We start from the raw sequence: 21,450 nt of genomic DNA, 5'->3' as shown, positions 1-21,450 counted from the left end.
GGCAGCTTCTCAAACAACGCATTTCTCCCCTTGTATTTCAGTCTAACTATGCTTCAGAATAATGAAAACAGTTTTATGTGAAAGCTGCATGGCCTTAATTACCATATTAGAGTTAACAACATGAACTAAATGAGCCACTACATCAGCTTCCAGCAGATACAGTTTGCTGTTTACTGAGCTCTGGCTGGCTTGTTGACTTATTACGCTGGGCTTCTGCTGGCTGATAGAAAAATAAACACATCGGGGTCATCGCAGGGGCAACTGCCGTCAAGGATACATCACGATTCCCGCTAGCAGCCAGAAGTCGTGTCGGCGGTGCCAGATCTCGTTCATCTTCCCCGAGGAGATGGCAGCCCGCTCCTCATTCTGCCAAAGAGTGTGCAGCTCTGCGAGGTGAAGCAAACACAAAGTAAAAAAAGGAGGTTGGTCTCAACGTGCTTAGCTAGCTGAAACCTGGCTGCAGGTGTTTCCACAGCACAAAGAGCTTTTCTAGGTTTGTGATTGAGGTGAAGATAATTTTTAGCTCACTGCTGCATTAGTGCAGAAGCTCTGGAAAGTAAGGGGAAGGGTTTTTTTTGTATTAGTAGTGAATTTTATGTTCTATGCTCAGTTACTTGTTTGTTTTCACATTTCCTCATCTTTCAGGGATTCTCTAATATTTGTATTATATAATAAAAAAATCTTCTTAAAATATAAAAGTGTCTAAGCTACATTACATGTATTTTTTAAATAATAAACTTCTTTGTATATCTAATGAATCGGGATACAGTTCTTGCTTAACATATTGCTTAGATAAGGCAGGGAGGAGAAAACAAGCATCCAGGCCCTTCCCAGGTGTAATCACTTCCACCTTAGCAGGAGGCTAATGCTGCGTTCATGTCATATATAAGTTACCGTCTTACTGACTTGTAAATAGAGTTCATGCCAACATTCAGGTCAAAGTTGTGACTGGAAACACTACACCTAACTAGGTGGTTAATAACACAGAAGGTTTTTCAAGCTAACCTAAACTGCTATATTGTCAATTAGAGGATATTTTCATTATCGTTTAATCTGCCTATTGTTTTCATGATTTATTGTTTGGTCTATAAGAATTCGAAACAGTGAAACATGCAATCGTAACATCCTAGAGCCCAAAGCGTCGACACACACTTGTTTTGTCTGACCGACAGTCCCAAACCTCTAAAATGTTAAATTTACTTTAATGTGAGACAAAGAAAAGCAGCAAATTCTCACGTGAAAACCCGAAACCATCAAATGTTTATCTTCAGCGATAAAAATATTAGTCGACTATTTCAAATGAAATGAATGCCGACGTCTTAACCACGATAGTCCTTCCCATGTTTCTAAATATTTAGTTTTTACTCCCAGCTGTGTGTCGTGTGCGTCCAAGCATTAACCCCACAACTACTACTCAAGGACCCTACATAAAATCCTAAAACGCTTTGCTGTATGTCCACTACCACATGGATCAGCTGAATCTATTCCACTGCGTGTAAATCAGTACTGACCAGTGAAGCCGCCATCTGCGATGTTGAACATGAAGCGTGGTCGCTCAATGGGAGGCTTCCCGTTACCCTTGGGTGCCTCCTCCTTCACTGCTTTGACTTCTTTCCCAGCATCCTTTTCACATCTGACTTCCTCTGTTAGCGAGAAAGACAGCAAAGGTATCATTTAGCAAAAGAAAAAAAAAAATGTATTTATGGCATCTTACTATCACAGACAGCGAGACGTACCTTTCTTCACGTCTCCCGCCTCGGGCTTATCCTTGGCATCTGTCACTTCCATTGCTGTCGGTGTGACTTCCCGCTTTTCTTTGTCTTTTTCCCTCTCATCCCCCATCTTTTCTTCTTCTGCAGGAAGGAACATTACAATTTTAAAATGTTAGCAAGGACAAACCTGCTTCATCTGTTTGAAGCACTTATCGGCTTATGAAGTTTTTGTTTTTACCTGATTTCTCTTCTTTGACCTCTGTGTCTTGCTTTGTCTCGTCTTTACTCTCCTCTTGTACCTTTTTGTCCTCTGTTGTGTCAGATGTTTCTTTCTTTTCCTCCTCTTTCAGGTTGCTCTCCTCTTCATTTTTGTGCCTAGGGGACGCATTTTGTGACGCCTCTTTTGTCGCAGAGGAAAGCTATAGAAAGTAGCACAACATACTGTCACTGAGTTGGTCTAATTTGTTGTTTAGTTGAATGAATGTTGCTTTAAATCAGTTTTAACAGAACTGAGAAAAACAGTGGAATTTTTATATGTGGAAATATTCCTGATTGATTGCCACACAGTTTATTCAACTTACAGCATATTCTACTGTATTCGTAGTTTATTTAACAGACCTCACTAGTGTCGTTGTATGTTGTAGCCTTTCATTCATTTAACTTTATGGATGGCCATTTTCCAGAGCTTGCTGTTATGGTTTTGTTTGTGTTTTCCTACATACATTAGACATGAACTAATTTTCACATGATATGAATGTTGTTGTTTTTTTCATGTCTGCACTGCGACTTTATAACAGTCATTCTGACTGGAAGTAATGTTACGGTTAGGAGAAAACACTTGCAAAAAAAACACACAACACAGAAATCTGACTTAAAAGGAGGTTTAAAGCTGTTAAACTTTTGAAAGAACGCTGTAACTCCATCTGCTTCTCTTATTGATAAAAAAAGAGTTCATAAAATGGGCTAAAGTTTTGCAGAGATGCAGAAACAGAAATGAAAATGTAAAGAAATAATGCATTAAGTGGCTGATAAGAACACTGTCTGTTATTAGCCTCTGAAAACCACAGAGTGGAGATGTGTGCAGCGTCTCACCTCTTCAGGGTCTGCAGTCCTGTTACTCTCCACCTCTTTCCCCTCATCTTTCTCTTTCTCCTTCACTTTCTCTTTGTCGGACGGGGCCTCGCCTTCCTCTTTATTCTCCTCGCCCTCTTTTCCGTTCTTTTCTAGCTTGTCTGTTGGAGCAGGGGTCGCTGTGCATGTTTGGACAAATAAAAACAAACACATTACTGGAGGTTAGATTCAACTCCAACTTTATCTAGTGCCCTTTCCATGGAGCGCCCCCTGCTGGATCTGGCGAGTGTGTGTTTGGTTACCTGGCTTGGAAGTGCAAGGTGTGTTGTTGTAGCTGGCTTCAGGGGTGGGCGTGGAGGTCTTTACTGCAGGAGAGGAGGCCCTGGAGGAGGTTTTGTCCATGCTGACCTCAGGCTTGAGCTCTGGAAGACTCCACCGCCCGTTGATGTGCTCAAACTCCTGGATCTGGACACAAAACACTAAACACTAAAAAGCTTGGCACACACTCACTTCACCTAATACCACCTTATTTAAACTCACCACCCACATGCCCTGTTTGCCTGGCAGTATATCATACATTCCCCCTGGCGTAGATAGCAGATCAGGATGTCAGCAGGTTTCAACAAGTTGGACGGAAAACTGGATTGGAGATGTTTGGATAAATTCAAGTAAACTGGCAAACTGACAGTAGTAGGATAATCTGAACATCTTTCAAGATGTCATGGTTGATTTCTTCACTAGAAAAAGACCTCCAACATTTTACTAAAGACCTCCAGACTATATTGTCTTAATTTTTTTAATTAAACACACCATACTACTTAATATGGGCCTGTAGACAGCCTGCTGATATTGAAGATTTTCATTAAAGCAAACCCTGTTTTGATCATTTCTTTCTCCAGAAATCGCCACTCAGTATATTTACATTCAGTCATTATCTCTCTATATAGCAGTTTTCATTCTTAGTGTCGGAGTCCGCCATTCCCTCACTGGATTCTAATTGCCTACCTACATATGAGGCATCTACAGGAAACAAAGCATATATGTAATCCAGCATGAGTGTTTTTATTTGTATCTTCAGCCTCACTGCTAACATCATATGAGAGCTGTATTAAGTTACTGCTACACAGGATGGCTTTTCTTGTGAAGAAATCACAGGAGGCGCAGTGTAGTTGTCGTTGATATGTGTGTAGACAAAACAAGACAACAGTCTTTTTTAGCGTTTTTCTTCGAAAAAATAAACTTTAAAAATACTTCAATATTTAAACAACGTGAGTTTGTTTGGCTGCACTGTAAACGGACACACTGGTTGCTCTTCTGTTGTATATCGGACAAACTTCACCACATTTGTCTTGACCTAGAAAGGCAAACTGCTTTTGGTCTGACCTTCTTCTTGACGAGAGACATGACGCCGATTCGGGTGAGGACTGGCTGGCGACACAAGCCCTCCCTCGGCACACCATCTGCGAACGTCTCAGCCCCATCAGCCACCGGCTCGCATAAGTGCCGCATAAAGAGAGAGACGTAAGCCCTGGCGGAGAAGAGGAGGAATATATGGGTCAAAGAACAGACAGAAATCGACAAAGATTAGGTTTGAACAATTTCAATCAATAGTTTTTCCTTACTTGAATTCTTTCTCAGTCTTGCCCCTGAGGTCTCTGACCAGCCACTGAGAGGAAAAAGCATCCTGAGAAGGCATCCCCCACCGCATCACTGCATTCAGGAAAGCCTTTCGCTGGCGTGTGTTAAAGCCCAGCACCTATAATAAGAAATAACAGTATAATATATATATTCCTGAGTGAAAGTGGCAGTGTCTGGATAGTGGAAATAGTGCCGGCCTGTTAAAATGTGTCTGTGTATCGTTATTATTCTGGAAGACCTTAAATGAAAATGTCAGGATGAGAAAACCTTTTTTTCATTGCCCTGCAGACTTTCGTGTATTTCTCCCAAGGCCTTATTTGAATAGGTCTGACGGCCTAATGATGCTGAAATAAACATTGAATCCTTGCTTGAACAATGCAGGCCGTTATAATCATGTCCACTATTATCAGGATGATAAATGAGCTCGGAAGGGTTCAGAGTCGTTGGAGATGTAATAGCTTTGCTGCCATCTCCAATTTAAGATTAAGATTGTTAGAAAAATAAAAAAAGAGTGCAAGTTCAACAAAGCTGACAGTTTCCAGTAAAATCACAATTAAAAAACACACACACACACACACACACACACAAAATGAAAGCAGAACTGGCTCCAGAGAGTTGTACAAACCTCAAGGTTACCTCCGACTCTCGCCAGGAGAGGAGGCAAAGGTTTATCCTTCTCGTTCCTCAACTGGCGACGCGACTGCCTTCGACCTGCAGGAGGAAACAGAACGGATGGTGGGAGACTTTGCAGACTTTTCTTAAAATGTATAGTTAGTTGTGCATTCGTATCAACCAAAAATAAAATAAAATTTTGAAATGCTTCAAGCATTTTCCATTGTCTGAAGCACAGGGGGAGGAGGTGAATGGAAGTTTGCATTTCTGGCAATTTCACTTGTCAGACTCTGCCAGGCAACTGTAACAACTAAATCAATTTCAACCTGTAATTCAACACAGACCCGAGTGTGCGTGTGCGTGTGTGTGTGTTACAACAGCAGCACTGCTCGGTTTGATGTTTGATTTTATTTTTATTTTTTATCTCTCCTTACCTTCTGGCCTATCGTCAAAGTCCTCGTCCTCCTCCTCGGAGCCCACTGAATACTCGGACTGGTTATCTGAAATGTCAGCATGCCACTCTGAAACAGCACATGGTGGTCTGTCAATAGGCCAGGCCCATTCACTTCCACTGTGCAAGCAGTAACTCAAACAGAAGACACATCATCTAAAATCCTATTTCTGCTAAGATTAGGATAATAAATATAACAAAAATCTGAACTCTTAAACTCTTAGCTCCTCTTTTTTTAGTAATTGGCAGCGACTGATTTCAAACAACTTACAGGAGTTCATTCGGCTTAATGGAACTTTTTAAGACTACCAGGTCCACACATACACATACCTTGGTCTTCCTGTGCAGCGTCGTTGTAGTTGACGGGCTTGCGGTTCCTCTTGCCTTTACCCAGTTTGCTCGCCAGGTCCTCTTGCTGCTGCTCGTAGTGATGCCGCAACAGTTTCTCCCAATAATCCGGATCCACGTTCTCCTCCTGTTTGATGATCTCCCGCTCGATCTCCTCGATCTGAAGCAGCAGAAAAGTACATGGCGGGTTTCTCAGATAGATGTACACAAACACACACACACACACACACACACGCAGATTCCTCAGAGGTCAGATTGCAAGGACAGCAACGGTGCAGTGCCCATGTTTTTTCAAAGGCACGTCCACAGATGCTGCGACCGTGCAGGCAGCAGGTAGGTCATCAGCGGTCGACGCTGGGAAATTGGATAATTTTTCTGAACTTGATAAATGTGGCTAACTTTGTCACACTTGCATGTGCAGTTAATTTATGTTCCAACAAACTAGTTGATTGATTTACATGTTTCTTTACAAAATGTCTGCAGAGCTGAAAAAATAGTTAAAATGGTCTTCGAAATGCTGAGGTTCCCAACCCCCGGCCCCTGGACTGTTACTAGGCCTTTGAACATTTGCTACTGTCTGCAGCTTGTGGCCTTTTGTCTGTGTCCCACAACAATACACAGATTTTCTTTCCTATATCATCAGTGTGTGAGGTAACCTGCAGCACCACCAGCAGTGCGGCTGCAAGTAACTTTAATTATCAATTGATCTGCTGATCATTGTGTTGATTAACCGATTTACTGTAGGTGACATCTTCAAATTGCCAGTTTTTTCCATCAAACTGTCCAAAAGCCCAACATATTCAGATCAGTATAAAAGAAGAAAAGCGGCAAATGATCACATTTGAATAGCAGGAAGCTGTGAATTATTGGCCTTTTTGCATAAAGAAATTACTTATGCCATTAATCGTTATCTTCTGTCAAATGATTAATCAAATAATCCACTTATTGTTTAGGTCCTATTCAGCAATGCATGGAATCTGTGGGAGTGTTGGTGAGATGTTTGGGTGTATTTCTTCTTTTTCTTCATTTTCCGACTTGTTATCAGAGCTTATTTGTGTGTTGGGAGGACAAAGAAATGCCTGCATTTATATCCTGCTTTTATCCAAAACAGACCATCGAGAGCCCGAGGACACTTCGAAACGTGGACCACAGCCACCCTTATAAAACGAGAGAGAGCTCATGCCATGACTGAAATGAACACGATCTGCGAACATGCATGGCGTGTGGAGAACAATGCGCTCCTTGTCCGCCGTCCACATTGTGGTTAAACACTAAGTCAAAAAAGATTAGGAAACTCCTGTTTAGGTGCAGCTGCTGGACTGAAAATGTAAAGAATATCACTTGGAAGGTCATTTTAAACATCACATCTATGATATTATTTGTAACACCCTCCGCCCTTGCACCTTATCTTCCTCTCGGACCATGTACCGGGCCACTTTAAAGGAGCTGAGGTACTCGTTCATGTTCTGGACGTCCGAGTCGTCCGTGGCGTCTTGGCTTCGGTCCAGCAGCCTCTCAATGGCAGTGCTGTCATAGTGGATCACGCTGCCCTCGTCCTCGACTTTATCCCTTGAACTGTTCTTCATACCTGCCATACAATGGAGTTTAAAAAAGTGATTTGACCTATTTCCTCCAGACAAATTTCGTAAATACAATATTTCTTGTCAACCAATTGTTTCATCAATAAAACCAGAATAAAGCCAAGCAAGTCCTCTGGCCAAATTCCTTTGGATGAACGGACATTAAAGTGAGTGTGTCTGACAAAATAATTTCACGCAGAACAAGACGCCTGCCAACTCTTAGAAACAATCCAACTCTGACTTTCACCCAAACATTAAAGCTCCAAATCCCCACATTATTAACTGAAAATCCTAATTTCCCTTGACAAATACTCTTGAGTAGAAAAAATAACCTCACCTTCTATTTCATCCTTGAAGAGCTCCTCTGTTCCAAACTTGAGAATGTCGTCCAGTTCCTGTTTGGTCATGGAGCCAGCTTTGGATCCCAGGCCCGGCCGGACCACCAGGTGGGTCAGCATCATCTTCCTCTTGGCTACCTGGGTGATGCGCTCCTCCACGCTGGCTCGGGTCACAAAGCGGTAGATCATCACCTTGTTGGCCTGCCCAATTCGGTGGGCTCGACTGAACGCCTGGGCAGAGAGGGATAAAGTCAAAAAGTTAAGTTCATGTCGTACTGAATCGTTCCTTCCTCAGCAGCTACCAGTTTATGTTACCTGTATGTCATTGTGAGGGTTCCAGTCAGAGTCAAAGATGACGACCGTGTCCGCTGTGGCCAAGTTGATGCCTAAACCTCCTGCTCTGGTGGAGAGCAAGAAACAAAACTGACAAGCACCGGGAGCTGCGGCCAGAGAGACAGAGAGTGTGTGTGAGATATACAAACAGCTAGTGACATTACATACATACATACATAAATAATTTACATACTACAGGGACATATAGAGGATTTTCAAAATAAGTATTTTTTGTAAACCTTTCCCATGTTTTATGTTATTTACTTGATTCTGGATGTTTTGACTCAACTTCACTTGAACAACTAATGCTCCAGTACCACACGCCCCTGCCTGCTCGCTGAAACTCTGCCTCCCAGTTTAACGCCAGCAAGCCACACCAACTATCCAGCCAGCTGCCTCTGCCTGCCACACTCTTGTGCTTCCCCAGCGTTATCCTCAAGCTCACGCCATCTCCATTCCCCGCTCCTTATACAATAACTATCTTTTAGACTTTACAAACTACCTTGTCTGAAGTCTGCTTCTGGGTTAAAAATCTGCTAAATGTAATAGAAAAAAGTTTTTAAAAAATTATTTTATGCATGTACTGTATATACTTTGTCTTTTGTCATGTTGGTTATTTTCTTGATAGTAATGTTTGGGCATTGAAGTAATTATGCCTATTGATCAAATTCTTTACTGATTTCATTCCATTATTGATTAAGGAAACTTTTAAAGGTTTAATGGTATTTATTTAGAATTCTTGCACAATCTAGTTTAATTTAATCTATTGACACCATAATAGGCAACTATTACCGTGTATGAATAAAAAAGTTTTCCATTTAGGTAAGCTCTCTCCAAGTTTACTGATGTGGCTCTAATGGCTTGCTATATTTTAATATTAGAAATTACCTGAGGTAGTGAATGCAGTTGTACCTGCTACGGCGAAAGCAACGCTCATCCTATTATTCATACTGTATAATTTAATGCTATTTGTCGCCAACAGCTGTTTAGTGACACATTCAAGTTCCACATGAAAACAGACTCAGCATGTGACCCAGTGTTAATCATCCATTGTAACTCACAGGCATCAGTAATTGTTTAATTAATAATTTGGCATCAGATTAAAGCAACGGATTCTCAGATCTCACGTTGCCTGATGCCCTATCACCTTCTACCATCTCCTTGCAAAACCCGCTTGGAAGTATAAGAAAAGCCCAGCTCTAAAACCCACAGTAACATTTATTTAATAGCTTAATATGCAGGCATACATGTATGCTTACAATTTGTTTTTACAAGTTGCATTAAAGTCAGTTGATAAAATAAACGCCTGTTTTAGCGTACACCTTACCCTGTGTTAGGAGAAAGTGGGAATATTGTTAAGAAACAGGAAGTTCTGCTGTTTTGATGAAGCTGGTAGTAGATGTCAGTTTTCTTGCACATTAAAATGCATTATTTGTGTAAGTTTTAGTAAACTACACAAGGAAATAGGAGAATACTGGTAATAATGATGTAAATACTACTGGTCACCAACAGGGGTCAACAAAAGTCAATGGAGAACGTACTGCACCTTTAATGACTGCACATCATCCAGTATCTCACCATTGAAGCGGTCAATGGCCTCCTGTCTCAGCGCTCCTGTAATGCCTCCATCAATTCTTTCATACTTATAACCTTCATGGTCCAAGAAATCTTCTAGTAAGTCCAGCATTTTAGTCATCTATAAATGGAGGAGAGAAAGAAAGCTGGTTGTGTGTATTTTTTCATCTATACTTGATTACCCACGCACAGCTGTAATCACTCTGCTGTTCAGCCTTCTGGAGGTGTCGTGGGACTAATTTAACATCTGTGAAGGGAGGCGCATCCATCTGCCGTATCTGTGTGTGTCATTGTGAGTGTGTACCTGTGAGAAGACCAGTACTCGGTGTCCCTGCTCTTTCAGTTTCCTCAGCATCTTCTGCAACAGCATCAGTTTCCCAGAGGCCTTCGTGAGGGCCGACCCCTCGTAAGCACCGTTGGGGGTTTTTTGGGCTTCCTACGAACCCACACACACACAAACCAAGCCACGGGGTAAATAATAGTATAAAGTCTCTCTTTTACTTTGTCTTGCATCTCACCTGTAATTTTAATCATACATCTTAAAAGTACATATATGATACAAAAGCACTACTGAACATCACCACAAGGTGTCACTGTTCTGCAATTCAGGAGTAATTCAAAGCAAATGATTTAAAAAGACAGTATAATGTTGGACTTAAATTTTCTGTGTGATCAAATAGAAGGTGAACTGTTTGAATTTAACGTAAGAAAATATGTAGTATTGATTTTCTTCAATGTTTCTATTAAAACGTTATATTTGGCTGGAGGGGGTGTTGTCAAGGACGAGAGTAGGTGTGTGTGCTTTCATGTTTTTATATCCCAGTGGGGACTTTAATTTGAATGCACACTTACCGACAGGGACTCACTGCAGGGGTCCCCACAGGTAGAGACTGGTTTTTGATGGGTTAAGACTTGGTGTTAGGGTTCAGGTTACAATTAGGTAAAGGTAAGGGTTAAGGTTAAGCAAGCAGTTGTCTGGTTACGGTTAGGGTAAGGGGTTAGGGAATGCATTATGTCAATGAGATGTAAAGGAACAAATGTATGTGTGTGTGTGTGTGTATGTGCGTGTGTGTGTGTCTATTCTCACCATGGAGGCGACGGGGAAGAGGTAGGGGTGGTTGCAGCACTTCTTTAGGTCCATCATGATGTTAAGCAGGGAGACCTGGTTTCCTCCGCCTTTCGAGTTCAGAGCCTCAAAGTTCTTGGTCAGAATCAGCTTGTAGTATTTTCTGCATTTAAAAACAGACAACCTATGAAACGATAACCTCAGTGCCGTGCATATTCATTGTAAACCGTGTCTAACCCAAAGACCAAAATAATCCTCCTTCCTTTGTCTCCTCTCCACCCTCCACTGTTCAATTTTTAACGGAAATATCAAACATGCTGATGAGCTGCTAAAGAACTGTCTCATTCTCTACTTCAATATTACATATTAGATTTATAATTTATTATATAAAGAATTTAGGGGGACAAACCATTATACATACAGATTGTCCGGCTGCTGCTAAATATAAGTATAAAGATCACTATGAATCCCTTTAAACCACATGAATCAGTGCCAAATAGGCAATTTTTGATTGATCAACTAAGTTAAATCTTATCTATGCTATTGTCAGTGTGGAGCTTGTTCATTTCTCTTAAATCTAATAACTATTGTCTATTTTTAATGTGCTGTAATACTTCATAATGTTCTTTAGCCCATGCAGCAGCTGTTGGGCTTTTCAAAACTCAAATAATCACAAATAATTAGTTATTTGCAGGTAAAAACATGTAAGGGCTTCTAGTTTAAACAGGTAGTATTATGCTTTTTGGCTTTTTCCCTCTCCTTTATTGAGTTATATACCTTTTTTGTGCATGTAATAGGTTTTCAAAGTGAAAAAGCCCAAAGCCCAGCCCAAAGGGAGTTCCCATCTCCCACAGAAAACTCTGCTCTGAACTGCCTGAAAACTCATTTGTAGTCCAGCCGTTTCCCTTTCATCATCTCCGTGACGTCACAGGGAAAGCTAAATGCGCCTCATATAACTCTCGCCAAGCGGCTACTCTGACACACCCTCAAAAACACCGGTGGAAAAACACTGAGCTGCAGCATACACCTCCTCCCTTTCCAAACACTAGCTACCCTACAGGCAGTCAATGGACATAAATTTTTTACTATGATGTAGAGACAGAGCTCGGTTAAAACTTTATGGATGAAAGATACTTTTGTTACAAAGTAATAACTCACCACTCTGAAAGTCTTGCTCCAGTCCATATTGCTAAGCTGGTTGGCAACATGTACAGCTGAACCGAAGCTGTTTACCGGCTTCTTGCTGACCCGCCCTTCTCTAGTTCTGATTGGCTAGTAGTCCTAACTGTGCATGTGCACAACTCCCAACAGAGATCATTTAGAGGCAAGATGTATCACTCCATAGCTAAAACGAAGCCTTCAACACAGGGTAAAAAGAGGAGCTGCAGCAATGTGCAGTATGACAAAAAATAGTTTTTTGAAAATTAAACCATGTAAACCTGTTCTGGTACAACAAATAAATAGGATTATGAACCTGAAAATGAGCAAAATACCACCTCTTTGAATCCTCAAAAATGTTTTTTAAATTTCATGTTTAATTTCAGTATTTCAGTGACTAACTTCAACCAAATATTGCCCAGTCCTAACCGACACTTCCAGATGTTTTCACATACACAAACAAAATGATGTGTATTGGGAATTTGAAAACTGCAACAGTCCTCCACTGTTGACCACTAAGCATCTTGTGCCTTGTTTATGAAAACGCAGGCTAATTGGTCTGTGATTCCGCTGGAAGGGAATATTCCCAGTTTTCTCTCAATTTAAAATGTTGATCACCAGCCTATAGCCACAATTTTCCCCTAAACCCTCCCATGAATCGTACTTCTGCATAGGACTCAGCTCCACTCTGACAATCAGTTCGGTCTTGGCGGGCATGTTCTTGAAGACGTCGGCCTTCAGCCTCCGCAGCATGTGAGGCCCCAGCAGGTCATGGAGCTTCTTGATCTGGTCCTCCTTGGAGATGTCGGCAAACTCTTCCAGGAAGCCCTCAAGGTTACTGAACACAGAGATGGACTGGGTGAAGGTCTGGTAAAAATGTCTTTAGCGGATAACCTAATGCGATTATACCGGTGATAACAAGTTCTTGAAAAAGGAAAAATGGGTATGCAGTATAGAAAAATACACATATATTATTTTGCCCAGCAACAAAACTCTTGACATGTAACTGTTTTAAGTTTACCAAACTTGGCGAGGGGGAAAAAAATGATTTTATAGACTTTTGTGTGTGTATATATGTGTGAGAAATCTTACTTGAAGCGGTTGGGTGTGAGGAAGTTGAGCAGGTGAAACAGCTCCTCCAGGTTGTTCTGTAGAGGAGTTCCTGTCAGCAGCAGCTTGTGGTCGATCTTATAGTCGTTTAGACGCCTGAAAAACTGAGAACACAAGTAAGGTTTAACTCCCTGTCATACATGTTAAAATAACTTCTATGTATATACATTTATATGTAAAATCACATAACTGATTCGGCAACCAGTGTTGTGTGACTGCTTATGCTGATCACGATTGTTAGGGTTAGTGAAGCCAGACAACGAAAAGAAATCCAGGGTGTGTTGAACTCCTTGAAAGGCAGTACTGATGCTGAGTAGAGAGTAACAAAGAATATGCAGAAGGAAAATACCTAAAATATGTATGTAAAAAGATAAAAAGTGTTTATTGTGCCATTACATAGTTTGTCCACCAGAGAGTGCTGATAAATTTTATTTCAACTGTAAAATGTCCCACTTAGAATATATTTTTGTCAAAATACTTTAAAACCAAATTATCAAAAATGTAATGTATTAAATTATATAGTGGGATTTCTCACTTTCTCTCAAGTATCACTATTGGTATCCGTCAAAAATACAATACCAATTGGCCTTCAGTTACATATTTACATTGACACACACACACACACACACACACATACACAGAAACTAGCTACAATACCTTGGACTGGTTGTTCTTAAGGCGGTGAGCCTCGTCCACCACCAGACACGCCCAGTCTATGGACTTGAGCGCCGTCTGGTCGATGGTCACCAACTCGTAGGAGGTCAGCAGCACGTGGAATTTGATGGGAGCTTCTCTCTGCAAGAAGAATGAAGGGGAATGAAGAGAAAAGAGGAAGGGATTGGATGTTATATTACGTAAAGGGTTATTCATTTCATTATTTGTTTTTTCATGTTGTGATATAGATGTTGTTATTGTTATGCTTATGATAATGTTTGATGCTATGGTAACGAGATTAAATTTGGCAAAAAGTAAAGAAGCGGTCAGAAGAAGAATCTTGTTTTATTCTTCATGTCTCTATCTGCTTCTGTAGGAGGTGAGGAAAACATTAGGGCAGTATATATCACAATGTCACTAAGACTATTTTTCCAATATTAACATTAAGGCAAATTTTTTAATGGTTTTCATGGTGTTACACTGGACTACATCAGATTAAACTCGTCATGTATGTAAATTCAACTAATTCTGTTACTGTTGAGTTTTGCCAGGAATCATTAATAATTTATACACAGAATAATATGACATGAACAAAAAAATTACAAAAACGATTCCACTAAAATTGGTATTAAATTATCGCCAGCCCTAGATAACACACACACCTATTGTCCTTATCATCCTCCTGTTTGCTCTGTCTTCTGCCATCCTAATATCTAATTTGGTTTTTCACTCTCCCTCCTCACCTTCAGTTTGAAAGCCTTCTTCCCTCCTTTGACAGCCGTGTCGTCGAAGGAGAACTCGTTCTCTCTGATGATGGCTCGGCTGTCCTTGTCTCCTGTGTACGTCACCACATAGAAGTCTGGTGCCCACATCTCAAACTCCCTCTCCCAGTTGATGATGGTGGAGAGCGGCGCACTGACCAGGAACGGACCCTTAGTGTGACCCTGAGGGGGAGATGCGTAGGAAGAATTCACACAATCTCTCAGCGTCGGCCGTCACAAGTAGGTGAAAGAAGATAAAAACAGTACCAACGTTCTCCTGTACCTCTTTGAAGAGTGAGTAAAGGAAAACGATGGTCTGGATGGTCTTGCCCAGGCCCATCTCATCTGCCAAGATGGTGTCTGTGCCCTGAGCCCAGGAAAACCGAAGCCAGTTCAGACCCTCCAGCTGGTACAGGTGCAGTGTCCCACCCGTCGTTGTGACAAAGTCTGGCTGTTCCTCATATTTTATCGTAGGCTGGGATAACACAAGAAGAGAACAAAGAGGTGAGATCTAAAAAACCTAAGGACACAGTTAGTTGTATGAACCCGTATGAGAAGTATTAATAACAACATTAGAGTATGAGACAGAGTCAGTTTAAGGTAATCATATTAGTTTTGTTCTACAAGACAAACATTCATTAAACATTCTTCTGCAGCTTTAGACGTCATTATACTGAAACTGAAGCTACAGTTAACTCACATCTGTAACTGGTGAGGCAGGAGACTCCTCTTCATCCTCCTGGCTCTTGCTTCTCATCCTCCTGGGTTTGTCTGGGTCCTCCTTCATTATCGTGTCTCTGTTGGACGGCAAGTTAACACTGAGTAAATACACGAATCGGCCGGGCAAGAGACAAAGGAGATATGTAAATGTGAGCAGCCCTACCTGTGTCTCCAGTAATTGCCCTTGTACATTGCAAAGTCGGGGATGTCCAGGTCATCCCTCTCCCAGGTACACTGGTCATAGGTCAGGTCTCTCCATTTGACCAGGTAGTGGTACGCCCCCTTCTTATCCACGCTGGCAGGGACACACACACACACAATGTAGCAGCTCTTTGTTTTACTTCAACAGACCAAAAACAAGATCCTGCTAACTGAAAAGTTGTTATTGGCATATGTCTATAGATCTAAATAAATCACATTGGCTGAAACTGGAATGCAATATAAATCAGTGACACTCTGTAACTGAAGCCGTATTGCTCAGCATGTTCTGAAGAAATTAAAGTTTCAGTGTGTAAGTTTTAGTAGCATCTAGAGGTGATGGTTGCGAATTGCAACTAGCGGCTCACAGTGCATTCACATCCTCCTCAGATGGTCCCATTTCCCGAGTTGTGAAGTCGTTCAGACTTCAGTGTGTTTAAGTGTTCTTAAGTCAGAATGTGGAATCAACATGGACTTTACTAGAAAGATGTGTTGGATTAGCCTTATCAGAGCATATAAACAACAAATAGACATCTAGTTCTCTCTACATGGACAGCAAACTAACCGTTATAACCATATTACAAATTACATGTTTGCAAAATACACTGCTCAAAAAAATAAAGGGAAAACTAAAATAACACATCCTAGATCTGAATGAATGAAATAATCTCATTAAATACTCTTTTCTTTACATAGTTGAATGTGCTTACAACAAAATCACACAAAAATTATCAATGGAAATCAAATTTATCAACCCATGGAGGTCTGGATTTGGAGTCACACTCAAAATCAAAGTGGAAAACCACACTACAGGCCGATCCAACTTTGATGTAATGTCCTTAAAACAAGTCAAAATGAGGCTCAGTAGTGTGTGTGGCCTCCACGTGCCTGTATGACCTCCCTACAATGCCTGGGCATGCTCCTGATGAGGTGGCGGATGGTCTCCTGAGGGATCTCCTCCCAGACCTGGACTATAGCATCCACCAACTCCTGGACAGTCTGTGGTGCAACGTGGCATTGGTGGATGGAGCGAGACATGATGTCCCAGATGTGCTCAATTGGATTCAGGTCTGGGGAACGGGCGGGCCAGTTCATAGCATCAATGCCTTCCTCTTGCAGGAACTGCTGACACACTCCAGCCACATGAGGTCTAGCACTGTGTTGCATTAGGAGGAACCCAGGGCCAACCGCACCAGCATATGTTCTCACAAGGGGTCTGAGGATCTGATCTCGGTACCTAATGGCAGTCAGGCTACCTCTGGCGAGCACATGGAGGGCTGTGCGGCCCCCCAAAGAAATGCCACCCCACACCATTACTGACCCACCGCCAAACCGGTCATGCTGGAGAATGTTGCAGGCAGCAGAACGTTCTCCACGGCGTCTCCAGACTCTGTCACGTCTGTCACGTTCTCAGTGTGAACCTGCTTTCATCTGTGAAGAGCACAGGGCGCCAGTGGCAAATTTGCCAATCTTGGTGTTCTCTGGCAAATGCCAAACATTCTGCACGGTGTTGGGCTGTAAGTACAACCTCCTGTGACCCTCCATACCACCGTCTGTTTCTGACCGTTTGAGCAGACACATGCACATTTGTGGCCTGCTGGAGGTCATTTTGCAGGGCTCTGGCAGTGCTCCTCCTGCTCCTCCTTGCACAAAGATGGAGGTAGCGGTACTGCTGCTGGGTTGTTGCCCTCCTACGGCCTCCTCCATGTCTCCTGATGTACTGGCCTGTCTCCTGGTAGCGCCTCCATGCTCTGGACACTACGCTGACAGACACAGCAAACCTTCTTGCCACAGCTCGCATTGATGTGCCATCCTGGATGAGCTGCACTACCTGAGCCACTTGTGTGGGTTGTAGACTCCGTCTCATGCTACCACTAGAGCGAAAGCACCGCCAGCATTCAAAAGTGACCAAAATATCAGGAAGCACAGGAACTGAGAAGTGGTCTGTGGTCACCACCTGCATATTGGGGGTGACTTGCTAATTGCCTATAATTTCCACCTCCATTTGCACAACAGCATGTGAAATTGATTGTCAATCAGTGTTGCTTCCTAAGTGGACAGTTTGATTTCACAGGAGTGTGATTGACTTGGAGTGACATTGTGTTGTTTAAGTGTTCCCTTTATTTTTTAAGCAGTGTATGTATATGCAATACGTGCTTTTGCACGAATTAAAGTTCTGTATACTTCTTTATGTCCCAAGTACACTTTATTTCTCTTTTTGCAATAAAGTTTTGAGGAGGAAAAAAAGATTCAGATTATTCCGCATGACACGACGGTGGCCGACACGCTCTGTCGACTCTTGTGCTAAATAATACTTCTCGACTACTACTAATACTACTAATGTTTCTTGTTGTTTTTCTTCTTCTTCTTTGTACGTATTCAATGTAGTGACGAAAGTGTCCATTCGGCCTACTGTAGAAACATGGCGGCGTCCATATAAGAGGTGTATGTAGATATAAATGGCTCATTCTAAGATAATAAAAACATAACGGTTCATTATGTAAGGTCTTTAAACACCACTGAAAACATAGTTATGGATATTATATTACATTTCCGTCAACAGATCCTCCTAAATATTACACACTGGACCTTTAAGTGCGCTAACATGTTAAAGTACTTAAGTTAAGTAATGAAATAATGTTTGACACACACAGAAGACCAGATACTGTCGCAAACAAACACCCTCACCTGTGGTTGATAATGCGGTGGATCATCATCCACTCAGACTTGATGCCATATCTGTAGTACTTTTCTTCCATGATGGCGTACTGGGGGTCCTTGGCCCTCCTCTTCTCGCTCTTTCCCACGCCGTTCTCGTCCTCCCCGCCCGACCCGTAATCCAGGCTGGGAGGCTCGTCCATGTCCGTCTTCCTCTGGTAGTTTCTGTACATCACCGAGTGGAAGATCTCCAGCTGGAAGTAAGGAGGAGGAGGAAGAGGGAGGGAATATTATTTTTCTTGAAGTTGGTCAGAAGCATTTATTAGAGGTAAACTGAATTTTTTGCCAAGATTTTGAGCAACTCTTGCTTGCCGGTCATAAGAACTGCTCTTTACTCTTTATTCTTTTGGGTGACCTCAGATTTCTCTCTAGTGTTTTAAAATGTGTATCTGTGAGTAAATATAAGATCTAATGGCTGAAATACTGTATATTTCCATGAATAAAGTTATTTGCCAAGTGAGGAAGCACAGGATCAGTTGTTTCCAACATTTTTGGCTTGTGACCCACTAAAATAAAATAAAATAAAATAAATAAAGCATTTATGTCAACATGAGCTGTAATTTCCTTCTTGGATTGATTTATTTAAAGGTTTTTAACTAGCTCTAGTGTCACTTTACATCCATCCCCCCACTGATCTTCTCCCTCTCACCTGTAGCTCGGTGATCCAGGTACAGTGCCAGTAGGACTGCCCGGTCAACTTGACAAAGAACTCCCTCTCGGCTCTGCCCTTCATGGGTGGCGGCAGGGGGGCGTCAGGTGGGGCGTCAGGAGCTGGGGGAACGGGGATGGAAGGCGGAGGTTCACCCCATCGCCAGTGAAGGATCTTCTGAACACGTCCCTTGATTGGTGGACACTGGAGGGAGAACACGCATAATCATCAATCCTGGAAACAGTGAGCCAGATATGGAAGTTCCATGTAACATAAAAAGTTGAGCTTTGTTATCTACATCGAGAGAATTTTGCTTCACTTATTAAGTGAATGAGAAAAGCTTCAGTGATTATTTACTGTATGTTTAGTCTTGAAAGAAAGGTTGAAATTGCCTTCTCAGATATGTGACTATCCAGGTAACAGCTTTGTGAGAATAACTTCTTTATTCTTTGATATATTTTCAATGTTTCTAATGTTTTGATATGTCTTTTCATAATTCCCCATGTACACAAAATTTGTTTGTCATGTACCATTGTTCTGAGCCTGGCTTGGAAGTGTGTACTGATCCTGAAACTGTATTTTTTCTAATGTAACAAGAACTAAGAAACCAGGTTACTGGGAGAAGCACAACAGCCAAGTGTTATGTTTCAACAATAGCTTACTTATTCTAAGTGTATTATCGATACAAGATGTTGCCTCTTGATATTTTGTTTGGGTGTGTCAGAGCATTTAGACTGACAGCACAGTGAGAGGAAAGTTTGACTTTTTAACACAAATGTGTCTAAATGTAATTGTTTAGCTGAGGAATTATTTAGACTTCAGACATTTAGACATTAGTGTCAATTATCATTTTAGTAAGACACTGAATTAAAGTATGTTTGAATACAAGCATTCACTACTAGGTGTTTTGTCTTTCACAGCAGTGTGCAGCTGAATAGAGACCCGGTGACCTGTATACATGGCCATGAAATTGTCTTTTTCAAGGAGACATCTAGCTGGGGGAGTTTCTCTAATCCCTACCTTTACTGGTTTTCTCTCAAATACCTCACTTTAAATAAATCAGATTAGTGCAATAAGCTAAAAAAATGTGTTTAAAGGCACTAACTGGTAGGGTAGAGTGGGGTAAGACCCCTAAGTTCAGTGTCTATTTGCTGACACATAAAATAATATTTTATAGTTTTTTTTGTATCTTGGAGATGGCCATGCTTAGGGTAACATAATATAAAGTAAAATAATACCTACAGTTGAGAAATTTATTTGAATTGAATCAAATGTAAATCTTCTTACCCCAAACACTAATACTACTTTAACCAAAAACTATAAAAATCTTTCACTCTAAATAATTGCATAACTTATCTTAAGGCTCCCCTATATATATATATATATAGATAGAACACAATAAAAAAAATGGACAGCTTATTTTTACTGACAAAAAAATTTGATCAAATTAGATCAGAATGGCTTTGATCAAATAATTTAAATAATTGTGATGAAACAGAGGAAATTTTTACTTCAGTGAGACTAGACGCAGCCAGAAGAAATGTTGAGAAAAAATAGCTGTGACATTACATGTTTATGTCTTACCCCATGTTACCCTAATTAGTGTTGGGGTTACAAAGTAACAGTCTTGTGCTGACTCTGAGGAGGAACAGGTTGTCTGATAAACGATTTGAGAGACTTCTGCCCAGAGTGCGAATTACGGGGGAGCCAGGGGAAGCTTAGCACCCCTAAAGGCTAGTTCACATTACATGATTTTAAACCCGATTTGCCGCTGGGCGAGCTCGGCTGTGATCGGGAGTAAATCAGCAGTCGATCAGCGGTCGCTAGTCGTTATGTGTGAACTACTCAACGACGCATCAAAACGGCTACCCGACACATTTCTGACACATCGCCGACACCTGCCAGCCAGCCGGCCGACTCGACATCCACATCCAGCCAATGAGAGCAGGCAGCTACTTTTTCACCGCACAACACTTTTTACTCACCTACAGCTCTCTCTGTATCTCGAACAATCCCTACTACCTGCGTGTGCTAATCCATTCTTTCATTCATATTCTTTGTCTTTATAATTGCTATCTTTATAATAACAAACAACAGCTGTTTTGTCTGTACGTTCGCGTCATTTCACATGTGTCTACTTCCATCATATATCAAGAAGTGACTCATAATCCTAACAATTAAACTAGATGGAGATCGCACACGGAGTCCTGAATCAGATATAAACAGCAATGAAATAAAACAGGAGCAGCTCACCGTGCATCGTGGACAGAGCCACTCTCCGTTGGGGATCTCAGGCAGCGGCGGGTTTAGACAGTGGATGTGGTAGGAGGAGGTGCAGGTGTCGCAGCACAACAGCTCACCTCCATCTTTACACACCCGGCAAAACTCCATGTGGTCGTCATCCTCCTCCTCCGCCCCGGTGGCGACCCCTGCACTGACCTCTGATATCACTCTGTCCTCGCTGTCCTCCTCGAAATCCTCAAAGTCCTCGTCCTTTGCTTCCCACTGGATTCCCTCTTTTTCCTGGGAAAGGATGAACAAAAAGAGACATCTCATTGACTGACTGACATCTCAAATTAATGAAACTTTCATTGTTTTTGTGACAGAATTAACAGAATCACAGCTTCCTGATTTACATAAGACTTTTGCGGTGGAGGGAGATGTCAGGTGATTAAGCATATTCTGCAAACCAAAGCATATTTATGAGTACATCCATTGTCAACCACTTATCCTGCATACAGGGTCACACAACCATTGC

The 21,450-nt window shown here is 41.6% G+C and overlaps 1 protein-coding gene across 5 annotated transcripts in view; it reads right to left on the bottom strand.

The window, feature by feature from the left end:
• chd3 (chromodomain helicase DNA binding protein 3) overlaps positions 1–21,450 on the bottom strand; it is a 55,323-nt gene that overhangs the window by 19,524 nt on the left and 14,349 nt on the right. For 4 of the 5 annotated variants that reach the window (XM_038730826.1, XM_038730825.1, XM_038730830.1 and 1 more), the window contains 27 exons: positions 20,946–21,215; positions 18,693–18,896; positions 18,014–18,237; positions 15,291–15,422; positions 15,108–15,204; positions 14,691–14,882; positions 14,390–14,590; positions 13,650–13,787; positions 12,975–13,096; positions 12,547–12,720; positions 10,746–10,887; positions 9,963–10,094; positions 9,662–9,779; positions 8,066–8,190; positions 7,750–7,981; positions 7,236–7,420; positions 5,815–5,992; positions 5,468–5,554; positions 5,047–5,132; positions 4,406–4,539; positions 4,167–4,311; positions 3,086–3,248; positions 2,805–2,962; positions 1,951–2,131; positions 1,737–1,853; positions 1,512–1,643; positions 278–386 (listed from right to left, as the gene is read on the bottom strand). In XM_038730826.1, coding sequence (XP_038586754.1) covers positions 278–386; positions 1,512–1,643; positions 1,737–1,853; positions 1,951–2,131; positions 2,805–2,962; positions 3,086–3,248; positions 4,167–4,311; positions 4,406–4,539; positions 5,047–5,132; positions 5,468–5,554; positions 5,815–5,992; positions 7,236–7,420; positions 7,750–7,981; positions 8,066–8,190; positions 9,662–9,779; positions 9,963–10,094; positions 10,746–10,887; positions 12,547–12,720; positions 12,975–13,096; positions 13,650–13,787; positions 14,390–14,590; positions 14,691–14,882; positions 15,108–15,204; positions 15,291–15,422; positions 18,014–18,237; positions 18,693–18,896; positions 20,946–21,215 — 4,178 coding nt within the window. The remainder of the gene's footprint in view (positions 1–277; positions 387–1,511; positions 1,644–1,736; positions 1,854–1,950; positions 2,132–2,804; positions 2,963–3,085; positions 3,249–4,166; positions 4,312–4,405; positions 4,540–5,046; positions 5,133–5,467; positions 5,555–5,814; positions 5,993–7,235; positions 7,421–7,749; positions 7,982–8,065; positions 8,191–9,661; positions 9,780–9,962; positions 10,095–10,745; positions 10,888–12,546; positions 12,721–12,974; positions 13,097–13,649; positions 13,788–14,389; positions 14,591–14,690; positions 14,883–15,107; positions 15,205–15,290; positions 15,423–18,013; positions 18,238–18,692; positions 18,897–20,945; positions 21,216–21,450) is intronic. The other variant, XM_038730828.1, reaches the window with a different exon arrangement.

The sequence above is a fragment of the Micropterus salmoides genome, unplaced genomic scaffold (genome assembly GCF_014851395.1).
Source record: "Micropterus salmoides isolate LMB-PRFRI ecotype aquatic unplaced genomic scaffold, ASM1485139v1 Ms_hic_scaffold_2, whole genome shotgun sequence".
Taxonomy (NCBI): Eukaryota; Metazoa; Chordata; class Actinopteri; order Centrarchiformes; family Centrarchidae; genus Micropterus; species Micropterus salmoides.
The sequence above is the reverse complement of the archived record's forward strand: the minus strand, read 5'-3'. Positions and strand labels throughout refer to the sequence as shown.